Source organism: Sus scrofa, chromosome X, assembly GCF_000003025.6.
Source record: "Sus scrofa isolate TJ Tabasco breed Duroc chromosome X, Sscrofa11.1, whole genome shotgun sequence".
Classification (NCBI taxonomy): Eukaryota; Metazoa; Chordata; class Mammalia; order Artiodactyla; family Suidae; genus Sus; species Sus scrofa.
Genome location: NC_010461.5, coordinates 98,584,985 through 98,603,879, shown reverse-complemented (window position 1 = coordinate 98,603,879; position 18,895 = coordinate 98,584,985). Strand labels below are relative to the sequence as shown.

General features: G+C 39.5%; 1 protein-coding gene across 2 annotated transcripts in view; it reads left to right on the top strand.

Annotated features, from left to right (window-relative positions):
- Positions 1 to 17,162, top strand: part of LAMP2 (lysosomal associated membrane protein 2) — a 37,222-nt gene extending 20,060 nt beyond the window's left edge. Inside the window, 5 exon segments of one of the 2 annotated variants that reach the window (NM_001244255.1) lie at positions 433 to 620; positions 1,804 to 1,926; positions 4,107 to 4,170; positions 4,559 to 4,723; positions 15,746 to 17,162. In NM_001244255.1, coding sequence (NP_001231184.1) covers positions 433 to 620; positions 1,804 to 1,926; positions 4,107 to 4,170; positions 4,559 to 4,723; positions 15,746 to 15,885 — 680 coding nt within the window. In that variant the 3' untranslated portion in view covers positions 15,886 to 17,162. 2 annotated transcript variants of the gene reach the window in all.

Genomic DNA, 18,895 nt, shown 5'->3' with positions numbered 1-18,895 from the left:
TTGGCCGCCCTGAAGCCCATGGAGTTCCTAGGCCAGGGATCAGACCCAAGCCACAGTTGCCTATACCACAGCTGTGGCAACACCAGATCCTTTAACCTGCTGTGCCGGGCCAGGGGATCAAACCTGTGTCCTGATGCTGCAGACACAGAGGGAACTCCTGTTTTCCAACTTAAATCTCTGATTTTTACGTCAGAGACAGGTTAAGTTTTTAGGATCTGAAAAGATGAGTATGTGGCCACCTGTGAGTAAATAAAGCGTGTGTGTGTATCTGGAGCCTGTCTGCCGTGTCATAACTCTTAACACTGTCTGCATATGAAGTAGCAGTTTGAGAACCTCTGCTTCATTTAGTTCAAAATAATACTATCAAGATATTTCCTACCCTGAATAGAACCTTTTTGGACTTTTGTTTTAAAAATCTGACTTTTGTTTTAGAGTTTTTGTGTGATAAAGATAAGACTTTAACTACAACGGTGCCCGTCATTCCCACCTCTGTGCCATCTCCTACTACAACACCCACTCCAAAGGAAAAACCGGAGACTGGATCCTATTCAGTTACAAGTAGCAATGGTACATGTCTTCTGGCAAACATGGGGCTGCAACTGAACATTACTCAAGATAAGGTATAGTTGCCTGTTTTAATTTAATTTATTTATTTACTGTCTTTTTAGGGCCGCACCTGCGGCATATGGAGGTTCCCAGGCTAGGGGTCAAACAGGAGCTGTAGCCGCCGGCCTACACCACAGCCACAGCAATGAGGGATCCAAGCCGCGTCTGTGACCTACACCACAGCGCACGGCAACACCAGATCCTTAACCCACTGAGCAAGGCCAGGGACCGAACCCGCAACCTCATGGTTCTTAGTCGGATTCGTTAACCACTGCGCCATGACGGGAACTCCAGGATGATGCAGTTTTGAATAGAGATTAGATGTTGACTTTGTACCTGTGTCCTCATGGATGCTAGTCAGATTCTTTTCCGCTGAGCCATGACGGGAACTCCTTGGCCATCAGTTTAAAGGACTCTTTGGAGTTTAGATTCTGTTTGCCATCAGTAGGTCAGAATGCGAACAGTTGTTCTTTATTTCAGTTAGTGTAAGATATAACTCCTTCACACTTTTGTCTGAACCACACTGTAGGTGTGGAACAGTGCAGCTGTTTCTCCAGCTATTTGATGACTGGTGTAGGTAGACAGGTAAAGAGTACTTGACAGAGGGAGTTCCCGTCCTGGCACAGCGGAAACAAATCCGACTAGGAACCATGAGGCTGTGGGTTCGATCCCTGGCCTTGCTCAGTAGATTAAGGATCCGGCGTTGCTGTGTCTGTGGCTTAGGCCGGCAGCTGTAGCCCCGATTCGACCCCCAGCCTGGGAATCTCCATATGCTGTGGGTGCGGCCCTAAAAAGACAAAAAGACCCCCAAAAAAAAAAAGAGTACAGGAGGGCACCTCTGGTTGCAATGCTCCACTGAGGCTACAGAGGGCATTCCAGCAAACATATCCCATTTCCATAAAACTGCAACTTCAGCTAGACAGATAGCTTTTGTGCTCCATAAAAAATGTGTTTTCATTTGGCTCATTATTTGAGGAAGCTTCCTTCTTGTTTTCCTTTTTTTTTAAAAAAAAAAGTCTTCTGAGTCATAGCTTGAGAGCCTGTGCCAACTTTGCTTGAAAGTAAGATGTCATAAACTTAAGTACCCACATCCAGAAAAGGATTTTTTTGTTCACCATAACTTGGTCTTATTAGAGTATAAGGTTTTGCTACAGATTTTTATGGTTCATCCATACCTTTCCTCCTCTTCCCCTAAAGGTTGCTTCAGTTATTAATATCAATCCCAACACAACCAACGCCACTGGCAACTGCCATAGTAAAACTGCTCTACTCAGGCTGAGCGGCAGCAACATCAAATATCTTGACTTCGTCTTTGCTGTGGTGAGTAACAGATTTCTCTAAAATTAGGTTCATTCTCTTAGAAACACATCTGAAGGTCTGGAGAGGTATGTGCTGTGTGTTTGTGTTGAGGGGGCTATTTACCTCTATTTTCCATTTCAACACCACTATAAAGTGTAGTCCATTGATTTCTGTTGATCCCTCAGGATGATCTTGATGTTCTGTGGGCTGGACTCTTATATTCATATTCACCAAAAGCAGTTACTCTGCTTAGGGTAGGAGCAAGAATTTACCTACCTCCAAAAAATAATCCAATCTATCCATATAGATGTAGGTAATAATAAAGTCTATTTATAAGAATACAAGGTATTCTTCTCTATTATTGGTTAGAAAACTCTCATGTTTGTCTGTTTTAGGCATTTTTGAGGCTATACGATTTTTTTTTGAGGCTATACGATTTGTAATAGTACCAGCAATAGTGATAGCTAACATTTATTGAGTGCTTGCTATGTACAAGGCTCTGTGTAAGTACTTGACATGCATTAAGTCAGGATAGTTTATAATGGCAGCATTTGGGGTTTTGTTTTTCATGCTCGTTTTAAGGACTGAACCCCAAAGAGAAATTTCCAGGTTAAGCATGAATGTTCTACTTCTAGCTAGCATGAATTAATCTTTTTTTCCTTTCTTTTTTTTTTATTTTATGGTTGCATTCATGGTTTATGGAAGTTTCCAGGCCAGGGACTGAATCTGAGTTGTAGCTGACCTACACCTCAGCTGTGGCAATACTGGATCCTTAACCTGCTGTACCACAGCGGAAGCTCCAGTCATTGGGAAATCTTGATTTCCACCTGCAAGACTTTTTTTTTGCCTTTTTGTGGCCCTACATGTGGCATATGGTTCCCAGGCTAGGGGTTGAATCAGAGCTGCAGTCACTGGCCTACGCCACAGCCACAGCCACAGCAACACCAGATCCTTAACCCACTGAGCAAGGCCATGGATCAAATCTGGGTCCTCATGCATGCTAGTCTGATTAGTTTCTGCATAGCCATGACAGGAACTCCAGAAGCAAGACTTTTTTTTGTCTTTTTTTTTGGGGGGGTGGGCTGCACTCGTGGTATATGGAGGTTCCCAGGCTAGGGGTTGAATCGGAGCTACAGCTGCTGGCCTACACCACAGCCACAGCAACGCCAGATCTGAGCCACGTCTGCAACCTCCCCCACAGCTCACGACAACACCGGATCCTTAACCCACTGAGCAAGGCCAGGGATCGAACCCACAACCTCATGGTTCCTAGTCAGATTCGTTTCCGTTGCATTGCAACGGGAACTCCAGCAAGACTTTTTTTGAAGAGTGAGTGTGAGAGTGTGTGTGTGTGTGTAACACATGTTACAGTAAATGGGAATGGGGAAGAGGGGCTAGCTAGCAATGAGGGAAAATGTTGAACTAGGAATAGTTCTCAAACTTAAGAGTTATTATATGAGGGGATAAAAAGCAGTTTTGCTTTTAAATATTACTCTCTCTAGGAATGGGGAAACATTCTCAACATTTGATATATAAAAAGTTAGGTATGTCTTTGTTTCATGTCTAAACTTAATATCTTGAGTCTGAAGCCTTTTTTCTCTCTGGAGTATATGTCAAGATTATATATATTGAGGATTATACTTTTGAAAAGTTATAAAAATCTTCCTTTTCCCCAGCATGGAGATAATTCTTCTGTTATAGTACATGTGTGACCAGTGAATTACTATTAAAAGTGTCTGGGAGTTCCCTCAGTGGGTTAAGGATCCAGTGTTGTCACTCCTGTGGCTCGGGTCGCTGCTATGGCTTAAGTTTGATCCCTGGCCTGGGAACTTCTGCATGCCGAGGATGTGGCCCAAAAACCCCCCCAAAACAAACAAAAAGGTTGTTGTGATCTAGGCTAGAGGTGGTGAGGGCTCAGAAAGTGACAGGAGGAGCAGAATGGAGAGTGAATTGTTAAGTGTCTACGAGCCATATGAGTGCACCTCTGGTGCAAAAATTGGAAGCAAAATGCAGAGGAAAAGGGTTAGGGTCACATTTTGATCTCCCTTTACCTAGTTGCAGTTTATTCTACTAGCCCTGGTCTAATCCATGGTTTTTATCTTCTGGGTAATAGTATTAGCTCGCTTTCCTTTGGTAGATATTAACCATACTGTAGACAGCTGTGCTGTGTTGATTTTAACTGGAAGCTCTTTTTCACACAGAAAAACGACAACCGATTCTATCTGAAGGAGGTGAATGTCAGCGTGTATTTGGTTAATGGTTCTGGTAAGCAAAACGTTGGCCTTGGGGAAAAGAGTATGGGTTGCACTGAAGGAATAGAAACTGTAATCTCTTGTGACCAAATAGTGCCTTATTTAATGGAGAGAAGATTCTATGTGAAAATTGTACTTAAAAACAGTAACTTAGAACTATCGTGTTCAATATTTGCAGTATCCCGTATTGTCAAAGCACGGTAGATAATAGGGATGTGACTGAGTTTTGGGCTATAGAAACATCCATAGAAAGATAGGGAACCAGTGATCTTAACAAGGGCTTTTTTTGTGGGTACAGCCTATACCCCAAGCTCCCATATTTCACAGAAAAATCCTGAGGACTGTCCCATTTTTTATGTTGACAGGATAAGAATGTACTAACCTTTTTTTTCCCTTTAAAGTTTTCAGCATTGCGAATAACAATCTCAGCTACTGGGATGCCCCCCTGGGAAGTTCTTATATGTGTAACAAAGAGCAGACTGTTTCAGTGTCTGGAGCATTTCAGATAAATACCTTTAATCTAAGAGTTCAGCCCTTCAGTGTGATGGAAGGAAAGTATTCAACAGGTAAGAATCAAGCAAGTTTTGTTAATAATTTATGTTCTTAGGTTGACTAGCTAGGTAGCTTATCCTTTGAGTCATAGAAACTTGAGAAGTGAAATGGAGAAATATGACTTCACCTCTCGACTCTGTTGTAGAGTCTTGAGCAAGTTGTGTATCTGGCTCATCATTTTGCTCAGACTTTTTTTTGTGTGTGGTCTGAAAACCATTTGCAACAAAGTTCTTAAAGCCAAAAACTGATAGGAGGAGTTCCTGTTGTGGTGCAGGGGAAATGAGTCCGACTAGTATCCATGAGGACGCAGGTTCGATCCCTGGCCTCACTCAGTAGATTAAGGATCCGGCATTGCTGTGAGCTGTGGAGTAGGCTGGCGGCTGCAGCTCCAATTTGACCCCTAGCCTGAAAACCTCCATATGCTGTGAGTGCAGCCCTAAAAAGCAAAAAAATAAAAATAAAAAAATAAAAACTGGTAGAAGCTTTAACTGAGCTTTACTTAAGATGTAGAGACTCCTCCACAGGTTTTAGTTTGTGGGAAGGATGGCACTTGAGGGCAGCAGTTTTTGAACATCTGCCTCTGCCTTCTTGGGGCCATCTTCTCGCTGAAGACATTTTCCTACCCAAATTAGAGCAGTTTGGTCTCACTTTGTTAAGACCAAAAGTGGCGGTAGGAAAGCCTCCGCTATCGTGACCTGTGTTTTGGCCAGCCAGAATGATCTGGAGAGGTTTAAAAGCATGTGCCAGTGTGAGTGAGGCTTTTTAGAAGGTCTACTCAGGGCTAATGGTGGTATTTATCAGATTTTTAGTGGAACCTTTGTGAAGAGCTCATTACAGTGTGTTTATACCAATATGAGAGATGCATTGGACATTACAAGATTAAAATTTACATGAAGAGGAAAAAAAGTACATAAAATTCCTTAATTGACTTGTCCTTTAAAACTGGTTACTTAACAATTGAGCGGAGGCATTCTAGTCATCCACATCCTTTTTAACAGTCAATTCCTTCTAGGGTTTAGAAAGAAATGTGGAAGATGTGTTTAAAAGTGAATATGCTGTGAGCTGTTCAGTGGTTTTGCATTAGGGCTGAATACCTAGCCTGACTTGGCTAGGCCAAAATAAATTGAGCTCGTCACCCTACCATTCTTGTGATTAAAGAGGTTAATCACAATTTAAAAATACTTGCAAGAATTCATTTTCCCTTTTGTCAGTTTCGCTTGTGTACTTCAATTATTTTGGTGCCGTAATGATTTGACTTTTAAGTCTTTATCTAGCTCCCCTACATTATTGCCCTCATTTTGGGTCCAGATTTGTGTTTAGAATTTGAAATCATTTTCCCTGTAAAATCAGCTCAAGCCTGTTTATCTAGTCAGCTGTAATAGAGACGAGCTGTGTTTTTTCTCTAATTTGAAACTTTGGCTTTTATGTACGTAGAATTTAAAAATGTCTCTCAAAGGCGTATGTATACAACATTTAGAACTGATAATGAATGCATAATCTATTTGTGGAGCTAGGTTCTTGACTGTGGGTACCTATAAATGCAACACACTGGTACTACTTCACTGTATAGGAGGAGGAAATAGACTTTCAGTAAGGTAAGAGTGTTGATTGGATTTTGCTGAATCAGACTACGCTCTAGAAATCGAAAAAAAGAGCCCCTGTGGGCTGCCAGCCCTGACCAGATTGATAAGTGTAGTAAACACACTGGAATTAGTAAGAGGTCCCAGTTTCTTGACTTTTGCAGCCACTAAAAGCATATACGCAGAGTCAGGCATCTCCACTTTTTTCCTGTAAAGGCTTACACGGTAAATGTTTCAAGTTTGGAGGCCATATGGTCTCTGTCACAACAGCTCTGCTGTTGTAGCATGAAAACAGCCATAGGCAATAAACGAATGTGGCTATGTTCCAATAAGATTTTATTTGTGGATGCTGAAACTTGAATTTCATGTAATTCTCCTGAGTCACAAAATCATCTTCTTTTGTTTTTTTCCAATCATTTAAAATTATTTGGCCAGATTTGGCTCACAGGCTGTATAATTTGCCCGATCTCCACTCTAAATTAGAGGAATCCAGAGCCAGCAGAGCTATTCTAATCCCATGATAAACCCTCCTGATCTGCTCCGTTTCCCAAAAGACATTCATTCTACCACTGAGAGTCTAATCTGACTGTGCAGAAATCTGGCTAGATTAGCTCTCTTCCTTTCTGATAACACAAGTACTCCTATTTTGGAGAAGCACTTGAGATGTAAACAAAGAAACAGATACACATGTATGTGGTTTACTCATGAATGTAAATAAGTATATATTCATATATACGACTGTCTCTTTACAAAGACATACACGTGTGAAGGGACAAATAAGATTTAGGATTTTAATTCTAGAACAACTCATAATTTTATTAAAATTTTTTTATTATAGTTGATTTACAGTGTTGTGTCAAACAACAATCCATAATTTTATGTAGCTTTATCGTTGAAATATACGTGTCTTAATTACTTAAAGTTGATCTTATAAGCATTTCTGACTTTTTAATCAACATCTTTTACTTTTGGACACCATTTAAAAGTTATACTCATTATTTGTTACACACTTTTTCTCACCCACAGCCCAAGAGTGTTCGCTGGATGATGACACCATTCTAATACCAATTATAGTTGGTGCTGGTCTTTCAGGCTTGATTATCGTTATAGTGATTGCTTACCTAATTGGCAGAAGAAAAAGTTATGCTGGATATCAGACTCTGTAACACTCATCCACACGTGACTCTGTTACAAAACAATAAAGCAAGTACAAGTTCCAACATGTAATACCCTTCAATTTAAGGTATATAGAGTTGCAGTTCTGATCTTAGAAGAGGTTGTATGGGGGATTTCAAACTTAAATAGATAAAAAAATACCCCTGAAACTATAAACTTCCAATTAGTCACATGATTTTGGTTTTCCCAACTAAGGAATTTAAAACTGTTATTTCTATACCAAGAAACACATGCAAAATCATGTTGATTTTAGATTCTATTTTATTGTCTTGAATTAGTATTGCAGTGTTCTCACTTTAGATCTTCTGATTACAAATAAACAGTTTAGGAGAAAGAGTTTTTAAAAATGAGACTTTTTTCCCTCTGCACGTGTGTTGTCAAATTGAGACAACACATCCTACAGTGGATTTGTACTTGCTCCCTTTGCATTTTTTGGTGATTTTGTTTGCAGGTTAACTTAGCTGCTTTGGCATTGCTGCATATTTGACTATGAGAGATATGCCAGTAGTTTTGAACAGGGTCTCGTAGTACTATGTTCTTAGCAATGAATGCTTTTCTGATGCCTTTTGAATACATTTGTATTTAACGTGGCTGTAGTGACAAAAGCTTTTTCAATTTTAGAATAGGTGTTAATCTTTTTTTAAAAGAAACCCTGGATATTTCAATCTTTTAAATTGCAAGCCACAAGACTATTACAACTGGGCATTTCAATCCATTTTCTAGATGCTTTAGAGCTAATTGCTAGGCAGTGCCAATTTGGGGCATTATTAGTCCTTTGTACCTGTAAACTGGCCTCTACATGCAGTGCTAAAATTAGCCTTCTAGCATTCTTGCTGGTAGTGGATTGTTTTATTCTTTTCCTTAAAGAAGAAATGCCAGTATGTCCTAGAACCTAGATAAAGAAGTGCACTTAAACTTATAATTTGCATCTAATCCAAAAGTCTTGGTCTTTTCTTGGTTCATGAAAAAGCTGTTCTTCGTTTCCAGCTTGCATTGATTGCTGTAACATTTACTAATTTGGCTTTCACATTTATATAGTTCTATACTAATCAAAACTTACATTATTGTTCGTTATAGTAGAGTCTTTAATTCATGTGCTTTGTGTTCAGTCTTGTGCTTTAGGGAGATGCACCAATTGTCCATTTACCCTGCCTGCATCACCTAATGTTTATGTGAGAAAGCAAAACATTTCGGCTTGATAGTTAACACATCAAGTATTTCTTGCTGCTTCTAGGATGTCTTTTTTGTTTTTGTTTTTTTGTATTGGGATGGCTGAGTAAATATTAATTTTCAGCCATATATGGGAGAAAATTGTTAATTTGCAGCCATAGATGGAAGAATCCTTGTTTCACGGGGGTGGGCACCCCTCTTTCACTAGAAAATGAGATATCTGTGTTCCAAAATATTATTTATGTTGTATTAATTTGGTAGTCTAGCAATACACGGAGGCAATTGCATGTTAGCTTGTGTATGTCTATAACTACCTTTCGAGTTACATTGGCATGATAAATACTTTGTCCCGCTTGAATTTGCTCTCTGTTTAGAGTAGCCTGAAAAATCTTACTGGCTCAGAATCAGATTCCTGACTAGCCCCTCTCTTAAAGCTACGTCGAGCTGCATTGCCAGCTTAAGGCACTTTGTAAAGGCTAAAGATAAATCTGACTTTAAGAAATTATTTTTTATTTAAATAATGTTTTAGTGTAAGGTTATTAACCTTATAAGAATGCTTACAAGAATGTGAGCCTTAGATATTTCTCATGAGTCAAAGCAGCTTTTTAAAAAAATAAGAATTGGAAGCACAAATGGGTGGCACTGGCTTAACGCTGTTAATGTTTCTAAAAGTTTCTACATTTAGATTATATACCTTATCCATATTAAAATACCTCTAATGAGCACTGTTTTATAGAAAATCTGACTTAATCGAATATTTTTGTATTTTACATGGGCCAGTTTATATCCTATTATGTACGCTATTATTTCCTATAGCCACGTATTCTTTGTACCTTTTGTAGTTTTGTTTTACTGTGTTTACACCTTAATGGTCTAACACTCTATTTGGTTCTGAGTGTTTTTCATGTATTACCATTTGTATAAGGAAACTGGTCCATGAGTTTCCTGGTGGCTCAGCAGGTTAAGGATCCAGCATTTGTCACTGCTGTGGCCTGGGTTTGATTCCTGGCCTGGGAATTTCTGCATGCCTCAGGTGTGCCCACCTCCCCAAAAAAAATTAACAAAAAAAAAAAATTAAAAGAAACTGGTCCATGTAAATACTTTCCATGTTTTTTCTTCAAATGTTTAAACCACTAGTCGATGTATGGTATTTCTTTTTAGATATTTGCCTGTCCATTTGCTCAACATATTGCTTCTAAAACAAACAATAAAGATTCTTTTATTTCTTAAGGGAATTTGCTCACATTTTTTTCCTATTGGTTAAAGTCTAGATTTTATATACTACATAATGGCAATTTCTTCCAAAAGGAAAAACTTAAAGAAATACTTAGAAATAGAACTAAATTATTTCCACAATGCTCTATGTATTACTATTGGAAGAGCAATCCAATTATAGAGTAAGAATCAGGTCTTGGATGAGGTGTGGGTGTGTGTGTGTGTGTGTGTGTGTGTGTGTGTGTGTGTGTGTGAGAGAGAGAGAGAGAGAGAGAATCTGATGTGTAGCCAATTAGGGGACCAATAATCTAGAATATTTATTTCATAGTAAAAGTAACCAGGTGTGTTTGCACACATTTCTTTCTCTCAGAGCACCTTAAAAGGTTTGAGCCTTCCAATTCCCAGATAGCTTCCCAGTCCACTTTATACTATCACACACAAAAAATGAGCAGCCTGGCTAGTAACTTTCCTCTGGATTACTTAGTTAAGCCATGCAACTGCCAGTTACTTAATTATCACAGCTCCCAACTCTGTTAGCTACCATATGACTTTGGTCAAGCTACTACTCAACTGAGGTCTCTCAATTTATCTGGGGCCTGAGGGCTTTCAAGTCTTGTTACACATATTTCTTTGAGTGAGAGTTTTCATTTCAATGAAGAAAAATATACATTTGAGTACTTATAGAAGGAATCTGATAAGAAGCTACTTAGGAATTCTTATAGATTCACTTTTTTTCTCTTAAAATTATTGAAGCATTGTTGAGTTACACTGTTGTGTCAATTTCTGCTGTACATCAAAGTGATTCAGTTATATATTCTTTCTCATATTCTTTTCCATTATGGTTTATCACAAGATAATGAATATAGTTTCCTGTTCTATAGAGTAGGACCTCATCATTTATCCCTTCTGTATGTAATAGTTTGCATCTACTCACCCCAGACTCCCAGTCCTTTCCTCCCCATCCCCTCTTGGCAACCACAGGTCTGTGAAGGCTCAGATATCTTTAAGATTATAGCATTTTATTTCTGTTTATTTAGGTAGATAATGTTAAATTGTCTTGGGCTCTTGTGTCTCTCTCCTACCTTTCTCCTGATCTTTTACCCCAGGAGCTAACTTTCTGCATCAATAATTACCATATCTTCTTTTTGAAACTAGTATAGACATGTTTGAAAAATAGCATAGAGTAGCTTCAGTTATCTTTTCAGATTCATATAATATACTTCAAACAGTTTGACTATAGATCTTAAAAAGTATATGATAAATAAGATGTCATATATAAGAATGTGCTTTTTTTTTTTAATGGCCACACCCATGGCATATGGAAGTTCTTGGGCCAGGGTTCAAATCTAAGCTGCAGCTACGACCTGCGCCTCAGCTGCAGCAACAATGGATCCTTAACCCAGTGTGCCAGCCAGCGATGGAACCCCATGCCTCTGCCGCAACCCAAGCCACTGCAGTAAGATTTGTCACCCATATCGCCACAGTGGGAATTCCCAAAAATGAGCTTCCTTTTCTTTTTTAAATCGGAGGGTGTTTTTTTCTTTATTTTTTGATCACACCCATGGCATATGGAGCTCCTGGGACAGGGATCAGATCCCAGCTGCAGTTGTGACCTATGTCACAGCTGCAGCAATGCCAGATTCTTAACCCACTGTGCTGGGCTGGGGATCGAACCTGCATCCCAGTGCTCTAGAGACGCTGCTGATCTCGTGCCACAGCAGGAACTCTGAATGTGCTTCTTAAGGCTAATTCTTCCAAGGAGAAATTTTGACAAGTTGATTTTGTAGAGTTCCTTTTGTGGCTCAGTGGTAAGGAACCTGACTAGTATCCATGAAGATATGGGTTCAATCCCTGGTCCCGCTCAGTGGGTTAAAGATCCAGTGTTGCTGTAAGCTGCGGTGTAGGTCGCAGATGCGGCTCGGGTCTGGCATTGTGGCTGTGTTGTAGGCCAGCAGCTATAGCTCTGCTTCAGCCCCTAGCCTGGGAACTTCCATGTGCCTCGGGTGTGGCCCTAAAAAGACAAAAAAAAAAAAAGATGTTTGATGTATATTTCATTATAAATGTATATCTTGGCTTTTCAAACTTCACACTTAAAATTATAGTTGGAAAATTTCTGAGCTAACAGAAAAATGACGATTAAGTGTTTTTTTTAAATCTACATGAACCTTTTTATTGAAATTTCAGTGGCTGTGAAAGTTTATCTTTAAAACTCTTCACTGGTTCTGTGACTGTTAAATTCTTCCACAAATAGACTTTTCCTTTTCCCAGAATTATTTTCAGTGTGGTCTCAAGTATACATTAGGCAAATAGATCAGGTCAAAATGACTTACAGAATGAAGTTTTCTTTTCTTCAGGATGTGGTCCTGTTAAAATGACTGTTTTTATCAAAATTTATTTCCGTTACCTAAAAATTTTTTTTTTTTTTGGTCTTTTTGCCTTTTCTAGGGCCGCTCCCTCGGCATATGGAGGTCCCCAGGCTAGGGGTTGTATCAAAGCTGCAGCTGCCAGCCTACGCCAGAGCCACAGCAACATGGGATCCAAGCTGTGTCTGCGACCTACACCACAGCTCACAGCAACACCGGATCCTTAATCCACTGAGCAAGGCCAGGGATCGAACCTGCAACCTCATGGTTCCTAGTCAGATTTGTTAACCACTGCACCATGACGGGAACTCCCCTAAAGAATTTTTAAAGGTTGAATTCATAAAATCAAGTTATTATAAATTCTTTACATATTAATTGAGAGCATTTTAAGTAAATGACAACATCTAGAAAGATCTTCGTATTAGCAGAATTGCCTTTTTGATCTACTCTGGGAATATTGGTCTTATGTGAAAGCCTTATTGGCAGTATTTATGAAAGTCATTTCAGTACTAGGTCAAATACCCAATTTGGGGAAAAGAGGACTATGAATTCATTGCCAGAATAAGAAATTAATCTACTAATGAATTTTTTAAAAACCAAGTTATATTAAATGCAAGGCATAGTACTTTATAGTATATGTCACCTAATAGTTTATAAGCTGGGTGGTAATTTGGGAAATTAAAGGGAGGGCAGCTAACTGGGTACTCTTAATATCATATATTCACAAGTCACATCTGGCACACGCTACTCTCTGAATTTTTGACATAACCAAGAAGCAAGTAAAAAAGATCATTGAGCTGACAGCCAAAGTCAGTGTCATCAAATGCAATAGATTCTAGGATTGCGTCTTTTTTAAAAAATAAATTTTGGGGAGTTCCCGTCGTGGTACGGTGGTTAACGAATCCAACTAGGAACCATGAGGTTGCGGGTTCGGTCCCTGCCCTTGTTCAGTGGGTTAACGATCCGGCGTTGCCATGAGCTGTGGTGTAGGTTGCAGATGCAGCTCGGATCCCGCGTTGCTGTGGCTCTGGCGTAGGCCGGTGGCTACAGCTCCGATTCAACCCCTAGCCTGGGAACCTCCATATGCCGCGGGAGCGGCCCAAGAAATAGCAACAACAACAAAAAGACCAAAAAAATAAATAAATAAAATAAATTTTGGAGTTCCCGTTGTGGCACAGTGGAAATGAATCCGACTAGGAACCATGAGGTTTCGGGTTCGATCCCTGGCCTCGATCAGTGGGTTAAGGATCTGGCATTGCCATGAGCTGTGGTGTAAGTCACAGACATGGCTCGGATCCCACATTGCTGTGGCTGTGGCATAGGGCCGGCAGGTACAGCTCCGATTCGACCCCTAGCCTGGGAACCTTCATGTGCCGCGGGTGTGGCCCTAAAATGACAAAAAAATTTTAAAAATTTAAAAAATTAAATTTTACCAGTGTGTAGTTGACTTAGAAAGTTGTGTTTAGGATTGCATCTTGTTCCCAGTTAATTGCCCCAGAGGATAGCAAAGGCTGGCACATTTCTTACACTGAAGCACAATCAGATTTGCCTTGCAGCTATTCATTTTTATTTTTGGCACAATTCTAAGAAGCTTAATTATCTGATTTATCAATCCCTGGTAAATTGCAGGCTAGGAGGAGAACTAGGGCAATAAGAGGCAAGGAAATAGAAAATAATGAGAAGTGGAATAGAAAATGACAAGCCTCCTCCTCACTCTGCAAACATATCTCCACTTTCCTTCTCTGGTCACACTCAAGTCTCTTCCGCCCTAAAGATATCCTTTCTTGACCCTCTGTCCCCCTTCTAACTACCTTTCTTTTGTCCTTTCTTCTAAACGTCTGTATGTTCCCCATCTCAAGTTCTTGATCTCCTAACCAGTCACTTCCCATTCGCTCCTAAACCTGCAACAATTTGACTCCTAACCCCCTCCCTCCATATTGCTAGATCCAAAGGACATTTCTCAGGTGTATTTTACACTATCCCCCACGCCAGTTGAAACTATTTCCTTCCCTGGCTTCTGTGGAACCATTTTTCAACCTGCCTTTCCTATTTTTCCCTGCTCTTTTTTTCTTCAAATATTGATGTCCCCAAGTGTTTTGTCTCAGGTCCCTTAGTCTGTCTGCCCTTGCTGAGAAATGTCTTTGTCCCTGGTTTGAACTATCACTTAGGTACATCAGCCACTTGGTTGGGACCTAGGTCTCTTAAACTCAGCAGAGCCAAAATGGAATGTCTCTCTCTTCCACATATTCCTCTCTCCATCCTCCCCCCACACAAATTTTTAAAATTAAAAAACTAACCCACAAACATAAATTCAAGCAAGACTGAAATACATGTATTCCTGTGAATGGTACCAGCATCTACATAATCACTCAGGCATGGGATTGGAAGCCATTCTGTTATCTCTTACCACACTCACTACCTCCATTTGGTCAATTCTGTCTTCTAATTGGATCTCCAATCTGTCCCTTCTGCATCTGCACTTCATTAACTGAGTTCAGACCATATTATTGGTCATCTGGCGTCTAGTAATAGAGTTGCTTCCTAACTTAATACCTCCAGTCTTCCATCTGCCATAACTTCTGAAACAAATATTCTGCTTAAGATTCTGCTGCATTTTTTTTTGGAGGGGGGGAGGTATCACTATAAGGCCAAACTTCCTGGGGCCTGTAGTGCCTTTGTGAGCTGGTCCTTGTACCCTTTTCCTGCCTCTTTTCCAAGATGACCTCTTAATCCACTCTTCGCTATGCTAACCTGCTTGCCTTTCACCCAAAGTGCTGTGTTCTCTTAACCCTCCATATTTTTGTCTCTGCTATTTTCTGTACCTGGAAAGCCCTTCACCCATTACCTGCATGGTTACTTCCTACTTATTCTTAAAAACTAAGCTCTAGTGTCACCTCTTTCAAACTATGTCTTGTGTAACAAGGCTGAGTTGAGTGTGCTTTGAAATAACTTCTATGACACTGTGTGTTGCCTGCCCCTATTATCACATATTTTGAAATTCTAATCGCTGATTGTCTCGACTCAAAGACTAGACCAAACATCTTGAGGCAGACGGTTACATAATCAGGGCTTTGTATCTTTTCCTATTACGAAATGACCCCATAATGCTGTGCATAGTTGCTCATTTGGTCCATTTCATTAATATTTACCAATCTGCAGTGTTCCGGGTACTGTGCTTCAACATCATAGCAATTGGCCTCTGAAAGCTCACAGCCTGATAGCAGGGCAAGACTAATTATATTTATCTATTATCTTCTGTTTAAGAAATCTGGGAAGTATGTGATTATTTTATACATCTTTCATCCAAAATGACTGCATTTTTTGAGTCACTTGAAAGCGTATGATTTGGTTATTTGGAAAAATCACTTATGGAACGTCTCATTTTGCTGGTAGTGGCTGCCGACGACTTGTTGCCTTGGTGTAAAACACGAATTACGTGTATTGGAAAGTACTGTCATTGTAACTTAAAAAATTAACAGATTTGAAATTGTGTCACTGTTTTTGTTCTCAATTGTCCTTTCTCCACATCTAGCTCAAGACTGCAGTGCAGATGACGACAACTTCATTGTGCCCATAGCGGTGGGAGCAGCCTTGGCAGGAGTGCTTATTCTAGTGTTGCTGGCTTACTTTATTGGTCTCAAGCGCCATCATGCTGGATATGAGCAATTTTAGAAGCTCAGTCTAATTGATTTTATCAAAATACATGCACATAACAAGATTTCCTTACCTTTTAGATTTGAAACACTTTGTTAAGATTGATATATTGAAACTTTAATTCTTAAATCAGTCCCAGCACTTTGAGATAATTCTTTATTAATATAAACTGTTAATAGAACAGCTTAAAATTTTAAAAAATGTTGTGTTTACTGGTCCTGAAGACAAATTTGTTATAAAGAACATTGGTGTACAGTGTTCTAAGGTCTATCTTAAGAAGAGTTGGCCAAATTTTGATTCTAACCTACGATGCCTTAAACTTATTAACCTGGCCATTACAAGGACAAAAAAATGTTGTTGTCTCTTAGTGGAATTAATAAATACTCTTTGACTATTGGTGTTCTGTTTCAATGTATAAGAGCTATTCTGCTTTAAACTCATCACAGTTGCTTTGCATATAGTTCATTAAATAGATACCGATGTGGCACAAATGCCCATCAGATATGCTTAAACTTGGTTTTCAGTTGAATGTCCTCAGGACCATTATTATTTTTTTAGATTATGTGACTTTTGTAGATTTCTTTGAGTTCACGTTAAGGATATAGTCAATATCTTAGGCTTGTGATTTTTCCCTAGATAAAAAACAGACCCAGTAGGCCACAGCAGAACTTAAACTGGCTTCAGAATTTAAAGAGTGTTTCTTTTTTGGCAATGTAGACTGAAAAGATTCAAGCATATTTAACCACTTGCCTTTTTTTTTTCCCTTCCTGTTTTTCTCTTCCTTGGATGCCTGATTAGCATTGAAAGATAGAAATATTCTATGAACTAATTAGGAGAGATTGTGTTGTGTTTCTCTACCTCAGCTTGTTGATCTCTAGAGCATTAAAATCTATTTAGTGTTGTCATCAGACTGGTACTTATGAAATGTAAGCTAACAGCAATCTCAGAAGGGAGGCAGTGAAGCATAGCAACTAGGCTCTTGCTTTTTCCAAGACGGCCCCTGTGGGGCAGAGCATAGGTGAGGGTGTGGAGAGAAGCTGTTGACATTAAGATGAGCTGGATAATCAGCCCCTATTGAAGCATGCTCCATGTTCTAAGTGCAGCACAGATGTTGGATGTATAGACAAATAAGAAGGAAGCTTAATCAATACACTCGGATTTCACAGTGAAGTGATTATTTTATTAATTCACACTGTATATATTGGCTTGTTCAGAATATTTGTAACTCACTGATTACAGTATTTTGGTACACAGCTATCCCTCTCTAAAGGCTTTTAGTAAAATATAGTAATCCTTTCGATGAAAGCTGATGTCATTATTGAAATTCGTATTATACACTCAAAACCTTAGCAACTTTTTTTTTTAATGAAAACTGCAAGAGGAGGAAAAGATAAAATTAGAGGGAAAATGCAAGTTGTTATTCAATTGCAAATCACACCAAATACCACATTTTGTTAATTGCATTAGACTTAAACTCAAAGGGACCTTAGGAATTATTTAGTCTAACCCCATAATTTTACAGAAAGGGGAGTGGCTTTATTGCATATCTAGTGAGCAACAAAACCATTATTAGCATTTTGATAAAAATTGTCCTAATGAAATCTATTCACTCAGTAGTAAGACTAGTTTAAACTTGAAACTATGAGATGAGGAGTTCCTGCTGGCTTATTGGGTTAAGTATTCGGCACTGTCACTGCTGTGGCTCGGGCCACTGCTGTGATGTGAGTTTGATCCCTGGCCTGGGAACTTCCACCTGCCACTGGGTATGCCCCCCCCCAAAAAAAAAGAAAAGAAAAAGAAAAACTATGAAATCAGAATTGCACACTTTAGTTTCTGTACTATTTATTTTCAATAAATGACACATGATACCAATTTTGCTTAAGTTTGTTTGTGGTGAGCAGTGGCTTGATGTGGGATCTCAGTTCCCAGACTAGGGATTGAACCTGGGTTGCAGTGGTGAAATGCACTGAGTCCTTAACTACTAGGCCACCAGGCAGCTCCCTGCTTAAGTTTTTTTTTTTCTTCTTTTTCTTTTTAGGGCCATACCCAAGGCATATGGAGGTTCCCAGGCTAGGGGTCGAATTGGAGCTGTAGCTGCCTGCCTACACCACAGCCACAGCAATGTGGGATCTGAGCTGCGTCTGTGACCTACACCACAGCTCGTGGCAACGCCAGATCCTTAACCCACTGAGCAAGGCCAGGGATCGAACCCTTGTCCTCATGGATACTAGTGGGGTTTGTTAACCACTGAGCCATGACAGAAACTCCTGAAGCCCAGTTTGAATTACTTGACCAAGGTCCTCTAGCTAATAATTGAAGGAATCAAGATTCAAATTCAGTTCTGTATGAATCTAGAGCTCAGAATCTACATTGCACGTGCACACTGCCTTGGTAGCCCACTGGATTCTGCTATTCGTTCAGGTCACTGCTCAGCTGAAAATTATCTATAACTTGATCGCTACCTAATGTTTGTGTGAAAACAACTATACTGCATTTTCTTGATCCTAAGTCCTTTTTAACTTAGATTTTATTACTCATTCAGAATTCTTATTTATATTTTCATGAGGGAGTTGTGGCAAGGGAGAAAGGGAGTGGGGAAATATGCAGGCAGTGGTATTAGTTGAAGATGATAGCTCTTCCTCCAGTGCCATTAGACAATTCAACATAAATTCTTTCCATATTAGGCAAGCAAAATTCTGTTTTGGATCCTTTCTCGTTCTTCGACCTTTTTTGTACTGAGGAATTAGATGTGATTGAGATGAAGTGACAGAGTTAAAGGAGGATCAGTTGCTTGGAAATATTTGTGTTCACTTAGCAAAAATAAAATAGGGGTAATGCTCTCAAAGACTGACCTGTGTACACTTTCAAAATGCTTGTTTCTTGTTTGCTTGTTTCTGCTTAATTGCATTCTTACTAACTTCCTTTCCTTGCTTTCTGTCTGTTCTTTTCTAACAGCTGAAGAATGTTCTGCTGACTCTGACCTCAACTTTCTTATTCCTGTTGCAGTGGGTGTGGCCTTGGGCTTCCT